The sequence below is a fragment of the Oryctolagus cuniculus genome, chromosome 8 (assembly GCF_964237555.1).
Source record: "Oryctolagus cuniculus chromosome 8, mOryCun1.1, whole genome shotgun sequence".
NCBI lineage: Eukaryota > Metazoa > Chordata > Mammalia > Lagomorpha > Leporidae > Oryctolagus > Oryctolagus cuniculus.
The window spans coordinates 123,697,248-123,712,495 of record NC_091439.1 but is presented as its reverse complement, the minus strand read 5'-3'; the positions used below and the strand labels follow the sequence as shown (position 1 = coordinate 123,712,495).

Sequence of the window (15,248 nt, the reverse complement as noted above, 5' to 3'; positions counted from 1 at the left end):
CTCACAGGGTTGTCATGAGGATGAAGTGCCACTATTGTTACATGCCAGTCATTTAGGATAATGACCGGGAAACAGTAAGTGCCCAGCCAGTGTAAGCTGCCATGATCGTGATTACCCATGATGCAGCTGAGCTAGGCTGAGACAAGCGAGGGATGCAGGACATACAGTCAAGGACAAACTCACTCGCAGTCCTGCTGCTACACTTGCATGAGCTCAAGAGTGAAGTGCACCCTGTGGGCCTCACTTTCCCTACTCAGCCCCTGGCCTCCTGGGGTGCCACACACCGAAGGGGCTCAGGGAAGGTGAGAGTCCGGGATTGCTCGTTTCGAATAATACGGATGAAAACAAGGTTCTACCTCACTTCTCCACAACTTTCCAGTGCAGACATTCTCAGTGAATAGTCATGAAGCACAAAAGCTATGACAAGTGAAAGCCTAACTAACCCATGGCCAGCACCTGTCTTCCAAATAAGACAGCCTCATTCTGGGGCAGATGGATGCCTCGGGCTGAACACCTCTTGGGAGACTGTGGCACACCAGTGTAAATGCTCCTGAATCTCCCATTGCATGCTGGGGACTGCATTTACCTGCTCAAGGTAGCTGATGAGGGAGTTCTTATTATCCTTCCAGTAGCTCTTCAGGGTCTCCTCGGGTGGGAACTTCTCACAGCTGAGCTCCACTGTGATCTCGAAACAGTTGCTGCTGAGGTAATTGAAGTCCTGCATCCCTGCCAAAGCACCAAATGGAAAATCAAATACTCTCATGGTGATTAAAACTCTACACAGAGGCCGGCGCCGCGGCTCACTAGGCTAATCCTCCGCCTGGCGGCGCCGGCACACCGGGTTCTAGTCCCGGTCGGGGCGCCGGATTCTGTCCCGGTTGCCCCTCTTCCAGGCCAGCTCTCTGCTGTGGCCAGGGAGTGCAGTGGAGGATGGCCCAGGTGCTTGGGCCCTGCACCCCATGGGAGACCAGGAAAAGCACCTGCTCCTGGCTCCTGCCATCGGATCAGCGCGGTGCGCCGGCCGCAGCGCACCGGCCGCGGCGGCCATTGGAGGGTGAACCAATGGCAAAGGAAGACCTTTCTCTCTGTCTCTCTCTCACTGTCCACTCTGCCTGTCAAAAAAAAAAAAAAAAAAAAAAAACTCTACACAGGCCACTCTGCCACCTTGAGGGCCAAGCAAAAGATACACCAACTGGTGCATTTGAGGAAGTTTGTAGGAAACTTCCTACCATCAGTGATTGAAAAACACACTTAGAAAAGACAGTCACTACCCTTAAAGCACCAACTCTCCTAGGTTCTTAAGCGATCATTTAGCTTAATGCATTGCTGAGGTAGGGTGCTAAGGCAGGTGTTACCCACATTCCCTGCTTCTGGAATGGGCTTCAAGAAAGACAACAAGGTAAAAGATTCAAGCTCATTTGGACAACCGCATCCCATATTGGAGTTTCTGGATTCAAATCCTGGCACTGCTTCTCGTTACAGCTTCCTGATAATATGCACCCTACGAGGCAGTAGGTGATGGCTCTAGTTGGGTCCCTGCCACTCACATGGAGGATATGAATTGAGTTCCTGGCTCCTGGCTGCAGCAACCACCCAACCCTGGCCATTGCAGGCTTTGGGGGAATAAACCAGCAGATGGGAGCTCTGTTGTCTGTATCTCTCTCAGTCTCTCAAATGAGAAAAAAAAATTCATGGAAAACAGGTATTATGAAAAAGTATGCCTTAGTAACCAAAAAATTTGCACAAAATAGACAGGAAATTTATTGGTAGAATTGTAAATTCAATGTACTCTATAACAATGGAGGAGGATGAATGGCTGACTCTCAGTGGTAACTGTCAATAAGCAACCATCACATAAACAAAGATCAGATTGGAAACTCACCGCCAGGCACACTATACCAGGCACCACCGTTGGTTGTGCCTTCTACAAAGCTGCTGTCATCATCATTCTTGCGACAGGGTGGCCGGTTGGGGTCAGACATGACTGGGTTGAAAGAGGAGTACGCCCGAGCCACGCTTTGGAAAATGGCATCATCTGGGCAGGAGCTGTATTCATGAGCACTTCCTGCAAAAATAATTCTCAAGATGAAAGGACTCGACACTGATCAAAATACCCTGCTTGTTTTTCCAAGGAGCGATTCCGTGTTGAGTTTTTACTGGTACTTTTTTTCCAGCTATGTCACCAGGGGAAGTGGGGTAAAGGGTGAAGTACTAAACTATTACCCATTGTGCTTAGGTTCTGTAACTTCCACTCCTAGCACTGCCATGGAGAAGTTGGATAGAATGCATATGCCACTTACTAACTGGAGCTTCACAAGAAAAGCTGGTAAGGCCATAAATTTGGCAATCATAGTTTTTTCATATGCATTTCCCATGGACTCTTACTCAGGTAAGGATAACAGAGACAATCCTGCTGATTAAATGCTATTTAAAAATGCACCTGCACAAACCTCACTGACTCTATGAACCACTCTCACACAAGCTATTCAGTATTCTACTTTAGATTTCGTTTTAAATCTCCTATGTACATTGAAGAAATACATCATATCAATTTTATGCTTTGAATTCTTACTTATGTACTATAAAATATGAGGGGACTTCAAAAGGTTCACAGAAAACTGTATTATGTGAAAACTATGCATGGATTCCAAATTTCCTATAAACTTATCTTTCAATTGCACGTTTTGGAGTTTTTTGAGGTTTTTGGAGCTCCCCTTGTATTCCTAGCCTACAAATTTCCCAGCTCCTGACAAGCTACAAAATTCCTAAGTTTATTTAACAATTTTGTTTTGCTAACCTTTCTTCAACTCCCAAAGCTTCCTGATATCTAAAAGCATCATCGCATGTTTACAAAGTGCTAACTCTTTCAAGGCCCCCAGGAATGGATACGATGCAGGAGCAAGAAAAATTAAGCTGAAATAACTAGCTAAAGCTTGCGCTACCTGCGGTGCAACTGAAACTCATGGAGGAGACCAAGCAACAGTTCCCCTTCCTGGCATCCCCAGAAAGAGCACACACCAAGATGCACAGAGTCACGGCGCCCTGCCCAGGCACCAGGAGGCTGTCTCTGTGTGGAAGTCCTTGGCGCACAAGCCTATGTAATTTCTGTAATCGCTCCCTTTTACCAGTGACCAGGAGCGACCCAACTTTGACTTCTGTCTTCTTTTCTTTTCAGAAGTATTCTATCGGCATCATGTTTGGGGGCGGGGGCAGGAATCTAGCCTAGCCATTGGAACACTGGCTGCCCCATCAGAATGCCCGAGTTCAACTCTGGCTCTGGCTCCAGCTTCCTGCCAATGCAGACACTGGAGGCAGCAGTGCTGCACTGATCTCTCAAGTTATTGGGTTCCTGCTACCCACGTGGGAGACTGAACTTGCACACCTGGCTCCTGGCTCTGCCCCAGCCACTCACTCAGTCCCGCCTGTCGCAAGCATTTGGAACTGATCCAGTGAACAGGAAGGTTCTCTCTCACTCACTCACTCACTCTTCCCCTCCGCCACTTTGCCTCTCCTCTCCTTCTTCCTCTCCCTCTCAAGTTAAACAAATACACCTTTGAAAAAAAATCCTGTTTCTCTTCACCTAAGCTTTGAAAAAACATTACAGTCTTTTTCTGTCGAACAGATGTGCCACTGCTAAATGAAATTATTAGGGGATGTTCCTGTTAAACAATACATATGTCTATCACTTAATGACTGGTTATCTAACAGAGTATCACACAAGTCATCCTATATACCCTCACTGAGCATAGTCATTGCAAACCATGAACCAGCTGGACAGGCAAGAATACCTACCACTCCTGGTCTCATCGTAGGGATAATTGGCCACAAGGTCTCCTCCATGGAGATTGGCAGAGAGCACAAAAGGAATGTCCATAATCCAGTGAATGACAGCCTTGGTCTCAGGAGCAAGCTATATGAAAGATTGGAGGGGAAAAGGACTATGAATTGGAGTCATTGGTACGCTCTCATGACAGCAAAGACATAGGAAAGGTCAAGAAAAAAAACTGGAACCTGGTCCTATTTCAACCACTTTGCAGTTGTTTTCATTGGGAAAAAGTTTCCTGTAAGAGCAGCAGCCCCCATATCTATCTTTCTCAGATGTGTAATAAAAATATTTCAATAGCACTTAAATTTCTTTACAAGTTCTGTCCGTTTTTCTCTCTTTGGTAAATTGAAAACAAACCTGCAAATCAGTTACAAATGTCGGGACAGCTTTAGCTGATCTGTCATAGCTCATGCATCTCGGCTCGTAATAGTTAAGAATAAGATAAGGAGAGAAGATAACAGTTGGGCTGCAGAGCAGAGTTCCTCATCTAAGGTTCTTCAAACACGTGGTAGATTTTTATTTCCAACTTTGGCTTACTGTTTTTCCAGTTTTCTTCTACTACTTCAAACACTGTCCCTATAAAAGAATATTAGTCTGGGTCTATTTTAGAGGTACCTATAAAATCTCAGTTTACTTTGGAATGATCATCTTAAATTTACAAACAAAAGCACACGTTTCAGGAATTCATGTTGAGTTTTTTGAATGATTCACATCCCCTCATATCTTGGAAGCAAAACAAAGGAGAAAAATTTATACCAAAAAATTAATCTGGAGCCAAAAGCTTGATACTTTTATATGATGAGCTTTTAATAGCAGTAGGGGAGATTCTAAAACTCCAAGTATTTCTGTGGTAAAAAGAAAAAAGCTGTCCCTGGAGATGTGATCTGTACTGTTCTTTGGGACAGCAATTCTAAAGGCATCCATATGGGTTGGTGGTCAGGGTGAGATCATGTATTCGTGTATCCCAGTTTGGCTGATGCACAGCTCTCATATATGCTATTTTATTGCACTTCATAACACCTCACTGGATATACAAAGACAGGGAGCTCCACTTCCCAGGGGAGAATCTGATGCTGGGGGTGTGAAATACCATGCACAAGCCCACACAGGTGAGGATTCCAATCCAAAGCAGGAGCCAGAAGACACACATTACTCTTAGTATGTCAGCGTCACTGCAGAAAACGCTCCTATTCTTCACATGTGCTACTCAGAACTGTGGAAAAGGGTGATTTAGAATATTGTTAAGGGGTAGCAAAACATGGCTAACTGGAAGAATAAGTTGTAATGTTCTACAACATGGCAGGGTGACTATAGCTTACAACAACTTATTGCATGTTGTATAAAGAACTAGAAAAAGGAGTCCAGAGGCTCTCAATGCAAAGAAATGGTAAATGTTTAAGGAAAGAGAAACAGTAGATACCCTGATTTGATCACCCCACAATGTGTTTGCTGTATTATCATACCATACTCCAAAAATTCGTGAACTTATTGTATGTTGGTTACAAAAAGATTAGGGTATTATTTTTGCTATTTGTCTGGTTGGTGGATTTTACCCTCACTATTAACAAATGCTCACTGCACAAACTGTAGAGGGGACAGATAGTCACAAACAAGAAAATTAAAATTACTCATAACTTTGCTACCTAAAGAACTTTGTGAGAACTCCTCACATTTAAGTGGCCCACCGAGAAGACACCAAGACACCCCTAAGATCAAGCCCCTTGTGTAACCTAAAAGCAGCTGTGGCCTATCCTTACAGCCTGCACTTGGGGGCAGGCATTTGCTACGGTGGCCAAGATATCACTTGAGTGGCCCTCATCCCACGTCAGAGTGCCTGGCTTTAAGTCCTGGCTCTGCTCTCATTTCTAACTTCCTGCTAATGTGCACCCTGGGAGGCAGTAGGTGAGGGCTCAAGGACTTGGCTCCCTGCCAGCCATGTAGGAGACTAAGATTAAGTTGCCAGCCCAGCCCCAGCTACTGAGGGCGTTTGAGGAGGAATATCTATGTGCGTCTGTCTCTGTCTCTCAAATAAAAATAAATACTTAATTAACTTTAAACTTCCATTTAAAGACTGTAAATGCAGCTCAAATATTAGGCTGTATCATTAGATGACTTTGGCTCCCAAAATAAGTTGAAACTCTAGGAGTGGTATTAAAAATGTATAGAAAATACATACCATAAAAAGATTACGCATGGTTTCAAAAGTTTTACATCAAATTAAACATATCTGTTAACTCTACTTTTCTATAAACTTTAACATTTTTTTGTTTCTTTATTTCAGAGACGGAGAGAGAGAAACCTCCTATCCTCCAGTTCACTCCCCAAATGCCTACAACAACTGAGGCCGGGCTGGGCCAGAGCTGGAGCCTGGAGCTGGGTATACAGTCTGAGTCTCTCACATGGGTGGCAAGGACCCAATCGCCTGCGCCATCACTGCCACCTTCCAGCATGCTAGCAGGAAGCTGGAGCCAGCAGCAGGAGCCAGAACTCAAACTCGGGCACTTCAACGTGGGACCCAGGCACGGTGCTAGGCCAAACAGCTGCTCCCCGATTTTTCCATGGACTGTTTGAAGTTCCTCATTTGATTTAGGTTTCTTCACAACGGTAACCATTAAAGGTAAGTATAAACTCAACAAATTATGGGATGCATTTCCATCCACTGAGCCTGGATGACAGGGGAGGCAGCTGGACCGACAGTTCAAGAGCGGCTGAGAAATATGACCCAGTAGGAAGAAGAGCAAGAGGAAGCTCTATGCAGAGAGGCTCAGAGGGGCCAGGAGAGTGTCGGCCTCACAGCCCGTCTTGGGGGGCCCCCCGGAGCACCAGGGGCTCGTGGAGAATGTCAACTCCTTCCACCACCAAGGCCACAGCACACACCCCAGACTCCATGGAGCCGTATCAGCTGGAATCTGCATCTCTAACATTTTAAATTAGAACCCACTGACTACCCCTAAATTGGTTTTCAGTCATGTCCTCCATAATGCGATTTTTATAAATTAAAGGTAATATTGTATAATAAAGGTCAAATAAAGATGTTCTTTTAAGTGAAAAAATAATAATAATACCAATAAGCATGCATCATTTAAGCAAATATTGCCCAAGCTAGAAATACAAAATTATCTAGAGATTACACAAATATTATCCCGGTTAAAGCTGGGATGGAGAAGGTGGTGCAGGCTGGAAATAATGTCACTTGCACAAAGTTGCCAATCACACATCTGGTCAACATGAGTTTAGTTCACAATTCTTCCATGACAGGTGCCAGAAATGATTTTCCTTGTTTCTCAGATGTAACAAAGGCAGGTTCAACAAAGACAAAGATGGGAAAGTCTGAGGCCAGCGTTTTGTTTCTGCTGAAGTCATACTAACAGGTCTGTACCCTCTTTGCTGGCCATCACCTGTCCAGCTCTCCCTCTCCCTGGAAAAGGTACTTTGGGGGGAGGGGGGCTGAGAAGCAGCGAGTGTGTCTGTGACTCCCAGGCAGGGAAGCTCTGGTCACTCACTTAGAAGGTCTGGCCAGAGCCTAGCCCTTGGCAGCCCAGAGGCAGACCAGCCTCCGCCTGTAGGCTGAGCCCAGGTTTCTGGGAGGAATCCTAAACACAGGCAGGAGAATGTCGAGAATTTAGGTCAACAATCTGGGACCCTCTGCCTGAGGACCCTCTCCCCAGTGTCCCAGCCTGGATTGTTTGTGACTGCACTTTCACATCCTACATTTTTCAGATTTGCTTGTGGGACTGGATTGCACCTTCAGTCATAGCAGGCCCTGGGAACAAGGGGGTGAGATGCAGACTCATGGAGAAAGGCAGCCACATAAACAAATCCCGGTGAGAGGAGGAATGCTCCCGCGACAGTGAGCACCGCCCTGGAGAACACAAAGCAAGGCTTCTCAGGACGCATCCTTGAGAGCAGAGAGACATTGCCCGAGGGGGACCTGGGAGCAAAGGCGAGGGATCCCAGGCCTGGGGACAGTTCAGAGCCAGGCACTGAACTGTCAGAAAACAAAATCCCGGGAACAAGGAGAGGGTGTGGTTGTACCAAGCATCCAAGCCAGATTACGGGGTGAGCCAGCTGGCAGCTTCCAGGGGCCAAGGGACTTGTGAATGACCCTGAAGCTATAACGGGTGGGGAAATGGCTCTTTCCCCCTCCCACTTAGAGCAAGAATTGCCTGCGGCAACCAAGCAGGAACTGAGAGCTGCCTCCTGCGCTTCTTCCTTGTGGGCTCAGCTTCTCTGCAGCACTGAAAACAATGTTGGTTTGAAGACACCAGTGCTGAGTGAGTATGTGTCCATCTAGTCCTGAGTACCCCCCTAACAGGAAGCGCTGAGAAATTACACGGAGATGATAAGAGTTCTGGCTCCCGACCTCACGCCCTACACGTGTTAACTCTTTCAGTCTCTATGAGCATCTGATGAGATGGACACTGCTACCGTCTCCACATCCCCGATGAAGACACTGAAGCACAGAGATGTCAAGTAACCTTTCAAAGTTCACACAGCAAATCTCAGAGCTAGAACTTGAGTCAGGGTCTCCGAGTTTCACCATCACACTGTTCTCCCATACTGGCTTTTCACTCTGTCAGCATTCTTCAGTTTATGGACCACTGGCAAGGTCTGAAGCAAAAGAGTGACTGGGGGTGGGGGAGGTGGAGAGGTTCACTATGGAGGACTCTGGGAAGATTCAATAGAATGGAGAGAGGCTAGACACAAAGAGTAGGAGTCTCACCCGGCAGAGCAGACCGTGGGGACCTGAATTAAAGCCGTGGGGTGTCTTTGCAAAGGAAAGGAGACTGCCGAGGTGGGAGCTGTGGGAACTCACTGCTGGTGAGGGCGGGGAGCAGAAAAATCAAAGGTTTTCATGATCAGGATAATGGAAGAATAGTGACTCTAAGAGAAAATCGTTGCTTCCAGAGAAGCTAAGCTTGCGGCCCTGGGTTCCACTGGGCAAAGGGACCCAGCGAGCAGGTGAAACTGAGAATGGAGCTCCACCAAAGGTCTGGAGCTAGAGCGATGGAGCCGGGAGACCTTGAAGAGAACTTACAGGGACACAGATCCAGAGCCGTGGTGACTGAGATGCCCATTCTGGGTTCCTCCCTTCTGTCCCCACCCCTGAACCCAATTCCAGAGAGCAGGACTCACGTCCAGCACCAGCCCGCTGGCCATGACTTTCATGTCAGAGTTAACTACTCCACACGTGACAGTCTTCGCCCCTTTTCTGAGACCTGCAGTGAATGCCTGCAGGTACTCCCAAGCCCTTTCTATAAGATGCTTTTGGCTAGATATCCATCCCTCTGATAAAGTTTAATTTGTAAGTCAGGCACAGTCACAGATTAACAATAACTCACAAGAAAATAGAGCTATAATGATATACTGTAATAAAATAGCCAACGTCACTATTCTCACACATCGGGGTCCCAGTCCCGGAAACTGTTCAAGAATGACTTGAACAAAACCCTGTGACAACATGACAGCTGATCTCTTTAACAGAGACACCACTGAATGGTGGGGTGGCAGATACAGTGTGGATGCTCTAGGGACGACTCACAGCCAGGGAGGATGGAGTGGGACAGCCCGAGGTTCCATCGCACTACTCTGAACAGCTCGCAATGTAAAGCTTAGTGAACTGTTTATTTCTGGAATTGCCCATTTAATCGTTTTGGACTGAGATGGTGGTGGGTAACTGAAACCACAGCAGGTGACAGGGCAGACGCCTGCCGCACGCCTGCATCCTTCAGGAAGAACAAACACGTGAGGGCCCATCGCCTTAGCTTAGAGGACACAGCCCGGAAAACGACGACGACACGTATGGTCGACCTTTGCGTTCTGATCCACAATCTTCTTCAGGTTTTTCAGCAGATGGTTATTGGGGCCGCCTTCTTTCTCATTGACGTACACGATCCTATCCAAGTCTGGGAAGTTCCGGTTCAAATCTATTCCCTGGGCGTTGCTTCGACCCACAAACCAATCCTTGAGCTCACCAGGCTAAAAAAAAGAAAAAAAAATCACAAAGATGCTCAGTTATTCGGCATTGTGTAACTATAAGGTCTCTATTCATGGTTTTTAAAATAAGTTTAAAATAAGGATTAAGTATTCGTTTCAATGATATCCTCCCATAATGCAATTTTCAGCATTTTACTTACAAAAGAATGAAGGTATCGATTTAAGGTACTTGTTTGGATATTGTGAAAATATTTTTGATGAATCATATTTTAAGTGTTAATAAGTATTTAAGAGGTATGTGTCATTCAATTTCAAAAATTCAGTATATATTAATTAATAATAGCATACATTCTGTATTTAGATTTAACTAAAATATTCATTGCCTCTAAATCATAGCAAACTATTTTTAAATATTTAAAAGAATCATTAAATAAGAGTAGAAGCTTAAAATAAGTCCAACATGAATAATTCATGTTTTAATAACACATCTCCTTCCAGTAGTCCTCAAGAAGAAAAACAAGCTCTAGAACAAAAGTTCTAGAGTCTTGCGATTTGAGGAATTTCTGTCCAATTTAAATGCTTCCTTTCACTGTGCTACAACCTAGAAACTTAATGAATTTCCAAGATACTCGGTTTAATGTTATAATGTGAATTTTGTTTTATGATCAAATTACTTCAAATCTATGATGGATTTTTAAGTCATGTACTCCTATATACCTTAGACTGTGAGAAATAAAAATCTGTAAGACACCAAACAACCATGATAATCTTTTACTCATCTGTCTTATAAGATCAAGATCACATTAAGACATCAAATAACTTAATTTTCTTACTAGATTTTTTCTCCTATAACTTTGGAAAGCATATCAATATTATACTTATTTACAGAAATTCACTTTGTGAGTAGATATCAAACTACTGGGTCCCTGGATTTTCTTAATTGCAGCTACACACAAAAATATTTACTTTAAAAAATAAAAATTAAAAGCTTTACTTGTGTTCCCATACAATAGAAAAATTATTTCAAACTGAAGAAAACCGCAAATATTATATCCCCAATCCTGTCCAATCAAAATGAGAATACACTCTATAGCTTCTCTTAAATACCATTCATTTCTAGCTCTCTAACAGCCAAAGTCTATCACATTATTTTTAGTTTATTGGCGAGTTATTTTTTGTTTTATTTGTGTTTTTTTTTTTTAAGATTTGTATTTATTTATTTGACAGGTAGAATTACAGACGGTGAGAGAGAGAGAGAAAGGTCTTCCTTCCATTGGTTCACCCCCAAAATGGCCACAACAGATGGAGCTGCGCCGATCTGAAGCCAGGAGCCTGGAGTTTCTTCCCAGTCTCCTACATGGGTACAGGGGCCCAAACACTTGGGCCATCCTCCACTGCCTTCCCACGCCACAGCAGAGAGCTGGACTGGAAGAGGAGCAACCGGGACTAGAACTGGTGTCCAAATGGGATGCCAGCGTCGCAGGCGAAAGATTAATCTAATGTGCAACGGTGCTGGCCTCTGTTTTATTTGTGTTTTTAAATTTTTCTCATGATTAAACAAAGATTAGACAGCTATTAAAACATTGGTCTGGCCAGAAGCTCTTCCTCCTTGGTTTCGGTAGAGGGCGCTGTGTCCCTGACTCATCCAGACCGAGCCGAGGGATTCCCCTTCAATACAGAGCAGTATTTTTCATACTGGCAAATTTTTAGAAGGAAATTTATCTAGTCACAAACGAGGATGAATTAATCGGAATTATTTAACAACACAAGAAAAACATTATCAAAAAATTAACTGATTAACAAAACTTCTCATTCAGTCTCTGCTGAAGAAGAAATTCTTTAACCCCTCACATTCTTGGCTTATTTTCTTACCAGCCAGCTGAATTCTGTACCACTTTTACTCTCCAGTGAGCCTTGTGGAAACTCCAGATGACAGCATTACTTACAGCTGCGTACATACGTACAAGCACATGGATCACGAGGAAGGCCAGCCCCACCTGACCAGCCGGGCACCCACCTGGGATGCTGCCTTCTCAAAGCCGTCGGGGTTCAGCGAAGGCATGATGTGGATTCGGGTGTTGTGGATCAGGTTGACGACTGTCTCATTCCCCTTCTGGTATTCGTTGCATAAGTACTGGGCCAGGAAAATGAGCAGTTCCCTTCCAACAGCCTCATTACCGTGCATATTCCCAATGTATTTAAATTCAGGCTCACCTGGCAAGATCAAAAATAGAAAATAGAAAGACGTTTTCCATAATACCAAAGAGAAAGCAAATAGCACACACTGGTGACGATCTCTTCTCCCTACTGCCGGACGACACATAGCCACAGCTTCCTTTCTCCCTGAGGCGATGCCTGAGACATCTACCTTGCACATTAAATCTCTAGAAACATCCTTTCTCTCCTAGCCCTCTCTCCTCAGCTTCCCACCTGCTAGGGACTGAACTGTGTCCACCGACATTCATAGGTTGAAGGCCTAGTGCCCAGTGTGACTGTAATTTGGAGATAAGGCATTTACAGAGGTAATTTAGGTTAACTGAGGTTATAAAGGTGAGGTCATAATCCAACATGACTGATGTCTTTAGAAGAAGAGACAAAAGATAACTCTATTCTCTATTTCTATCTCCCTCCTTCCTTCCCTCCCTCTCTCTCCTCCCTCCACTCAACACAGGAACGGCCATGTGAGGACATGGCAGGAAGGTGATGGCAAGCCAGGACAAGAGCCCTCAGCACTCAGTGGAAACCCACTCAGCGGCACCTTGATCTTGGACTTGTAGCCTCCAAAACCATGAGAAAATAAACCTGTTGTTCAATCCACCTGGGCTGTGGTATTTCTTTTTTAATGACCGTCTGACCAGGCTACCCCACCACCAAAATCTATTAATAAGCTGCTAACATGACTCCTGTTGGCTAAACACTATATTTGGCATGTTTTCTTATTTGATCCCCACCAAACATCTACAAGTGTTTTCATTGATGAGAGCCAGGCTGCCTAAGAGTCTGACCACACAACACAGCCCGTGAAGCCAGGATTCAAATGCTGGTCTTCTAGTGTGGGCAAAAGTTTATGCTTTTGTGGCTTTTTTTTTCCCCTCTAAACCATAGTGGTTAAAAGGAATCAGCCTGGGTTCAAATCCTAGCACCAGTCCTTCCTGGATGGCTTACTTAGAGTTCCTCCAGGTCTCCGTGGTTCTCATCACCTATCTGAAATATAAAGATAGCAACAGACTTTTCCCTCAAAAGGTTACAGTGAGAACTGAGTGAAATCGTGAATGTAAACTCAGAACAGTGCCTGGCAATAAGCAAGAGCTACGTGTTTGCTGCGCTTGTTTTCCATGGTATCATGGTATTATTACTCCCCCATTTTATCTTGTCGTTGCATGGTGCTTTAGCACACATAATCTAGTTTATCTTTACAACAGCTCACTGAACTATGGAAGGCAGGGACTGTGTTTTCATTATGGCTCCAAGGCTGCCTGAAGAGCACAGGTTGTGTTGAAGGGCTCGGCACCCAAACACAAATCGCAGTCGCCTGTCTCTGCTGCTTTCCGACGCGGTTTTGCAGGAGCAATGAGAGCGCAGAACGAAGTGGCCCAAGGTAACCCTGGCACTCTGCTCCTTTCATGCTCATCCAGCCCACAGGCCCAGCCTCTGCAGTCCCAGGATTCTCCCATCTGGGACCGCCTGCTCCTGGCACGAGCAAAGAAGCCGGAATTCCTTTTCTCCCGCGAATGCCCCGGTATCTAAAGATTCTTCGCCTGAGATTCTGAGTGTCTGATTTCAGTGGCTACTAACCCAGAACCCAGGCCCTCGTCCTCCTGTTGACCTCTCCAGCTGAGTTTATGCTAATCTTCATCTGCGGGTCAGATGGGGGTAGGAGCAGTGCTATTTATACCCCCTCGGATTTGACTTGGACGGAGAGATTCTTAGTAAAACCAGACTCGCCCAGAAGGTGCGAGAACAAACGAGAAGGCATGACAGGAAGCAGTTCCTTGGCTTCTGAGTTCAGAAGTGACAGTAACTCTCTTCTTCCTGTGACTCTCACGCACTTTGTACCACCTCCCCCCAATGTATTAATTTCACTGAGGCACAGGAGGAGTTGCAGTAGCCCTTTATGTAAAGAAAGGGAGAGCAAGCAGCCAGGGAGGCGGGAGAGGCTGGTGCAGCTCTGAGCTTGGCCCACAACCCAGGAGCCGAGAGGAGCACACTGAACATTGCCTATTACTTCTCTGGGAGCAAGTGTTTGAAAATCATTTCAAGAAGAAATACCAAACTCATAGTCACTTAGCCACGTTGTTTAAATACGGCATTTTGTAAGACACACAGAGTAGACGCAAATCTTGGTGTCCAGGACGCTACAGAAGCCCCAAGAGCAAATAAGGTGTGTCTCCAAACGCAAGGAATACAGGGTCTGGGGGAGGACCCATAGCACCTGAGCACTGCTCAGAGGGGAGGGAGCACCGAGCAACGTCGGATCCGAAACTAGCCAGTCCCACGGTGTTAAGCTGCAGTGTTCCACCTGCCTCTCAGGACTGTCTCCAGGCCCCTTTTCCCTCAAAGCCAGAGTTATCTTTTTTTTTTCTTAAGATTTATTTATTTATTTGAAAGTCAGAGTTATACACAGAGAGAAGGAAAGGCAGAGAGAGAAAATTCTTCCACCTGATGGTTCACTCTCCAATTGGCCACATCAGCCGGAGCTGCGCCGATCCAAAGCCAGGAGCCAGGAGCTCCTTCCGGATCTCCCACGTGGGTGCAGGAGCCCAAGCACTTGGGCCATCTTCTACTGCTCTCCCAGGCCGTAGCAGAGAGCTGGATGGGAAGTGGAGCAGCCGGGTCTTGAACCAGTGCCCATATGGGATGCCAGCACTTCAGGCCAGGGCGTTAACCCACTGTGCCACTGTGCCACAGTGCCGGCCCCGCAAGAGTTATCTTTACAAAACACAGCACTCATCAGGTCACTGGTACATGAAAACCCATCACTAACCTTCCACTTGCCTTCACAATTGACACAAAATTCTCTACAAGATCTCTAACTGCTACATGGTCTTGATATCAGAATTTGGCCCCCTAAAATATGTATCAAAATGTAGTCCCTTAAAGTTCCCTGAAAGTCCCATCTGGGGTGCCACATGTTATTGGAATTTGGGGTGCCATACAATATCACCATATGCTTATTAATAAGTTCCCAATATTAATAAGCCTGTGTATGTTCTTGCCTAATATTCAGAGAATTCTGAATACTGGCATAAATGAATGAGGCAGCATGGTACATTTTAAGCTTTTATTCAGTGCAAAAGATGCATAGGCGAGGGGCTAGCGCTGTGGCACGGTGGGTTAAAGCCTTGGCCTACAGTGCCAGCATCCCATATGCACACTGGTTCGAGTCCCAGCTTCTCCTCTTCCAGTCCAGCTCTCTGCTGTGGCCTGGGATAGCAGTAGAAGATGCCCCAAGTCCTTGGGCCCCTGCTCCTGGTTCCTGGTTTCA

At 45.5% G+C, this 15,248-nt stretch overlaps 1 protein-coding gene across 1 annotated transcript in view; it reads right to left on the bottom strand.

Moving 5' to 3' along the window:
* The window catches only part of CPE (carboxypeptidase E), a 120,683-nt gene that overhangs the window by 9,884 nt on the left and 95,551 nt on the right, over window positions 1-15,248 (bottom strand). Inside the window, exons 2-6 of the mRNA XM_070048202.1 lie at window positions 11,781-11,977; window positions 9,638-9,805; window positions 3,793-3,910; window positions 1,883-2,065; window positions 587-726 (exon numbers count right to left, since the gene is read on the bottom strand). Coding sequence (XP_069904303.1) covers window positions 587-726; window positions 1,883-2,065; window positions 3,793-3,910; window positions 9,638-9,805; window positions 11,781-11,977 — 806 coding nt within the window. The remainder of the gene's footprint in view (window positions 1-586; window positions 727-1,882; window positions 2,066-3,792; window positions 3,911-9,637; window positions 9,806-11,780; window positions 11,978-15,248) is intronic.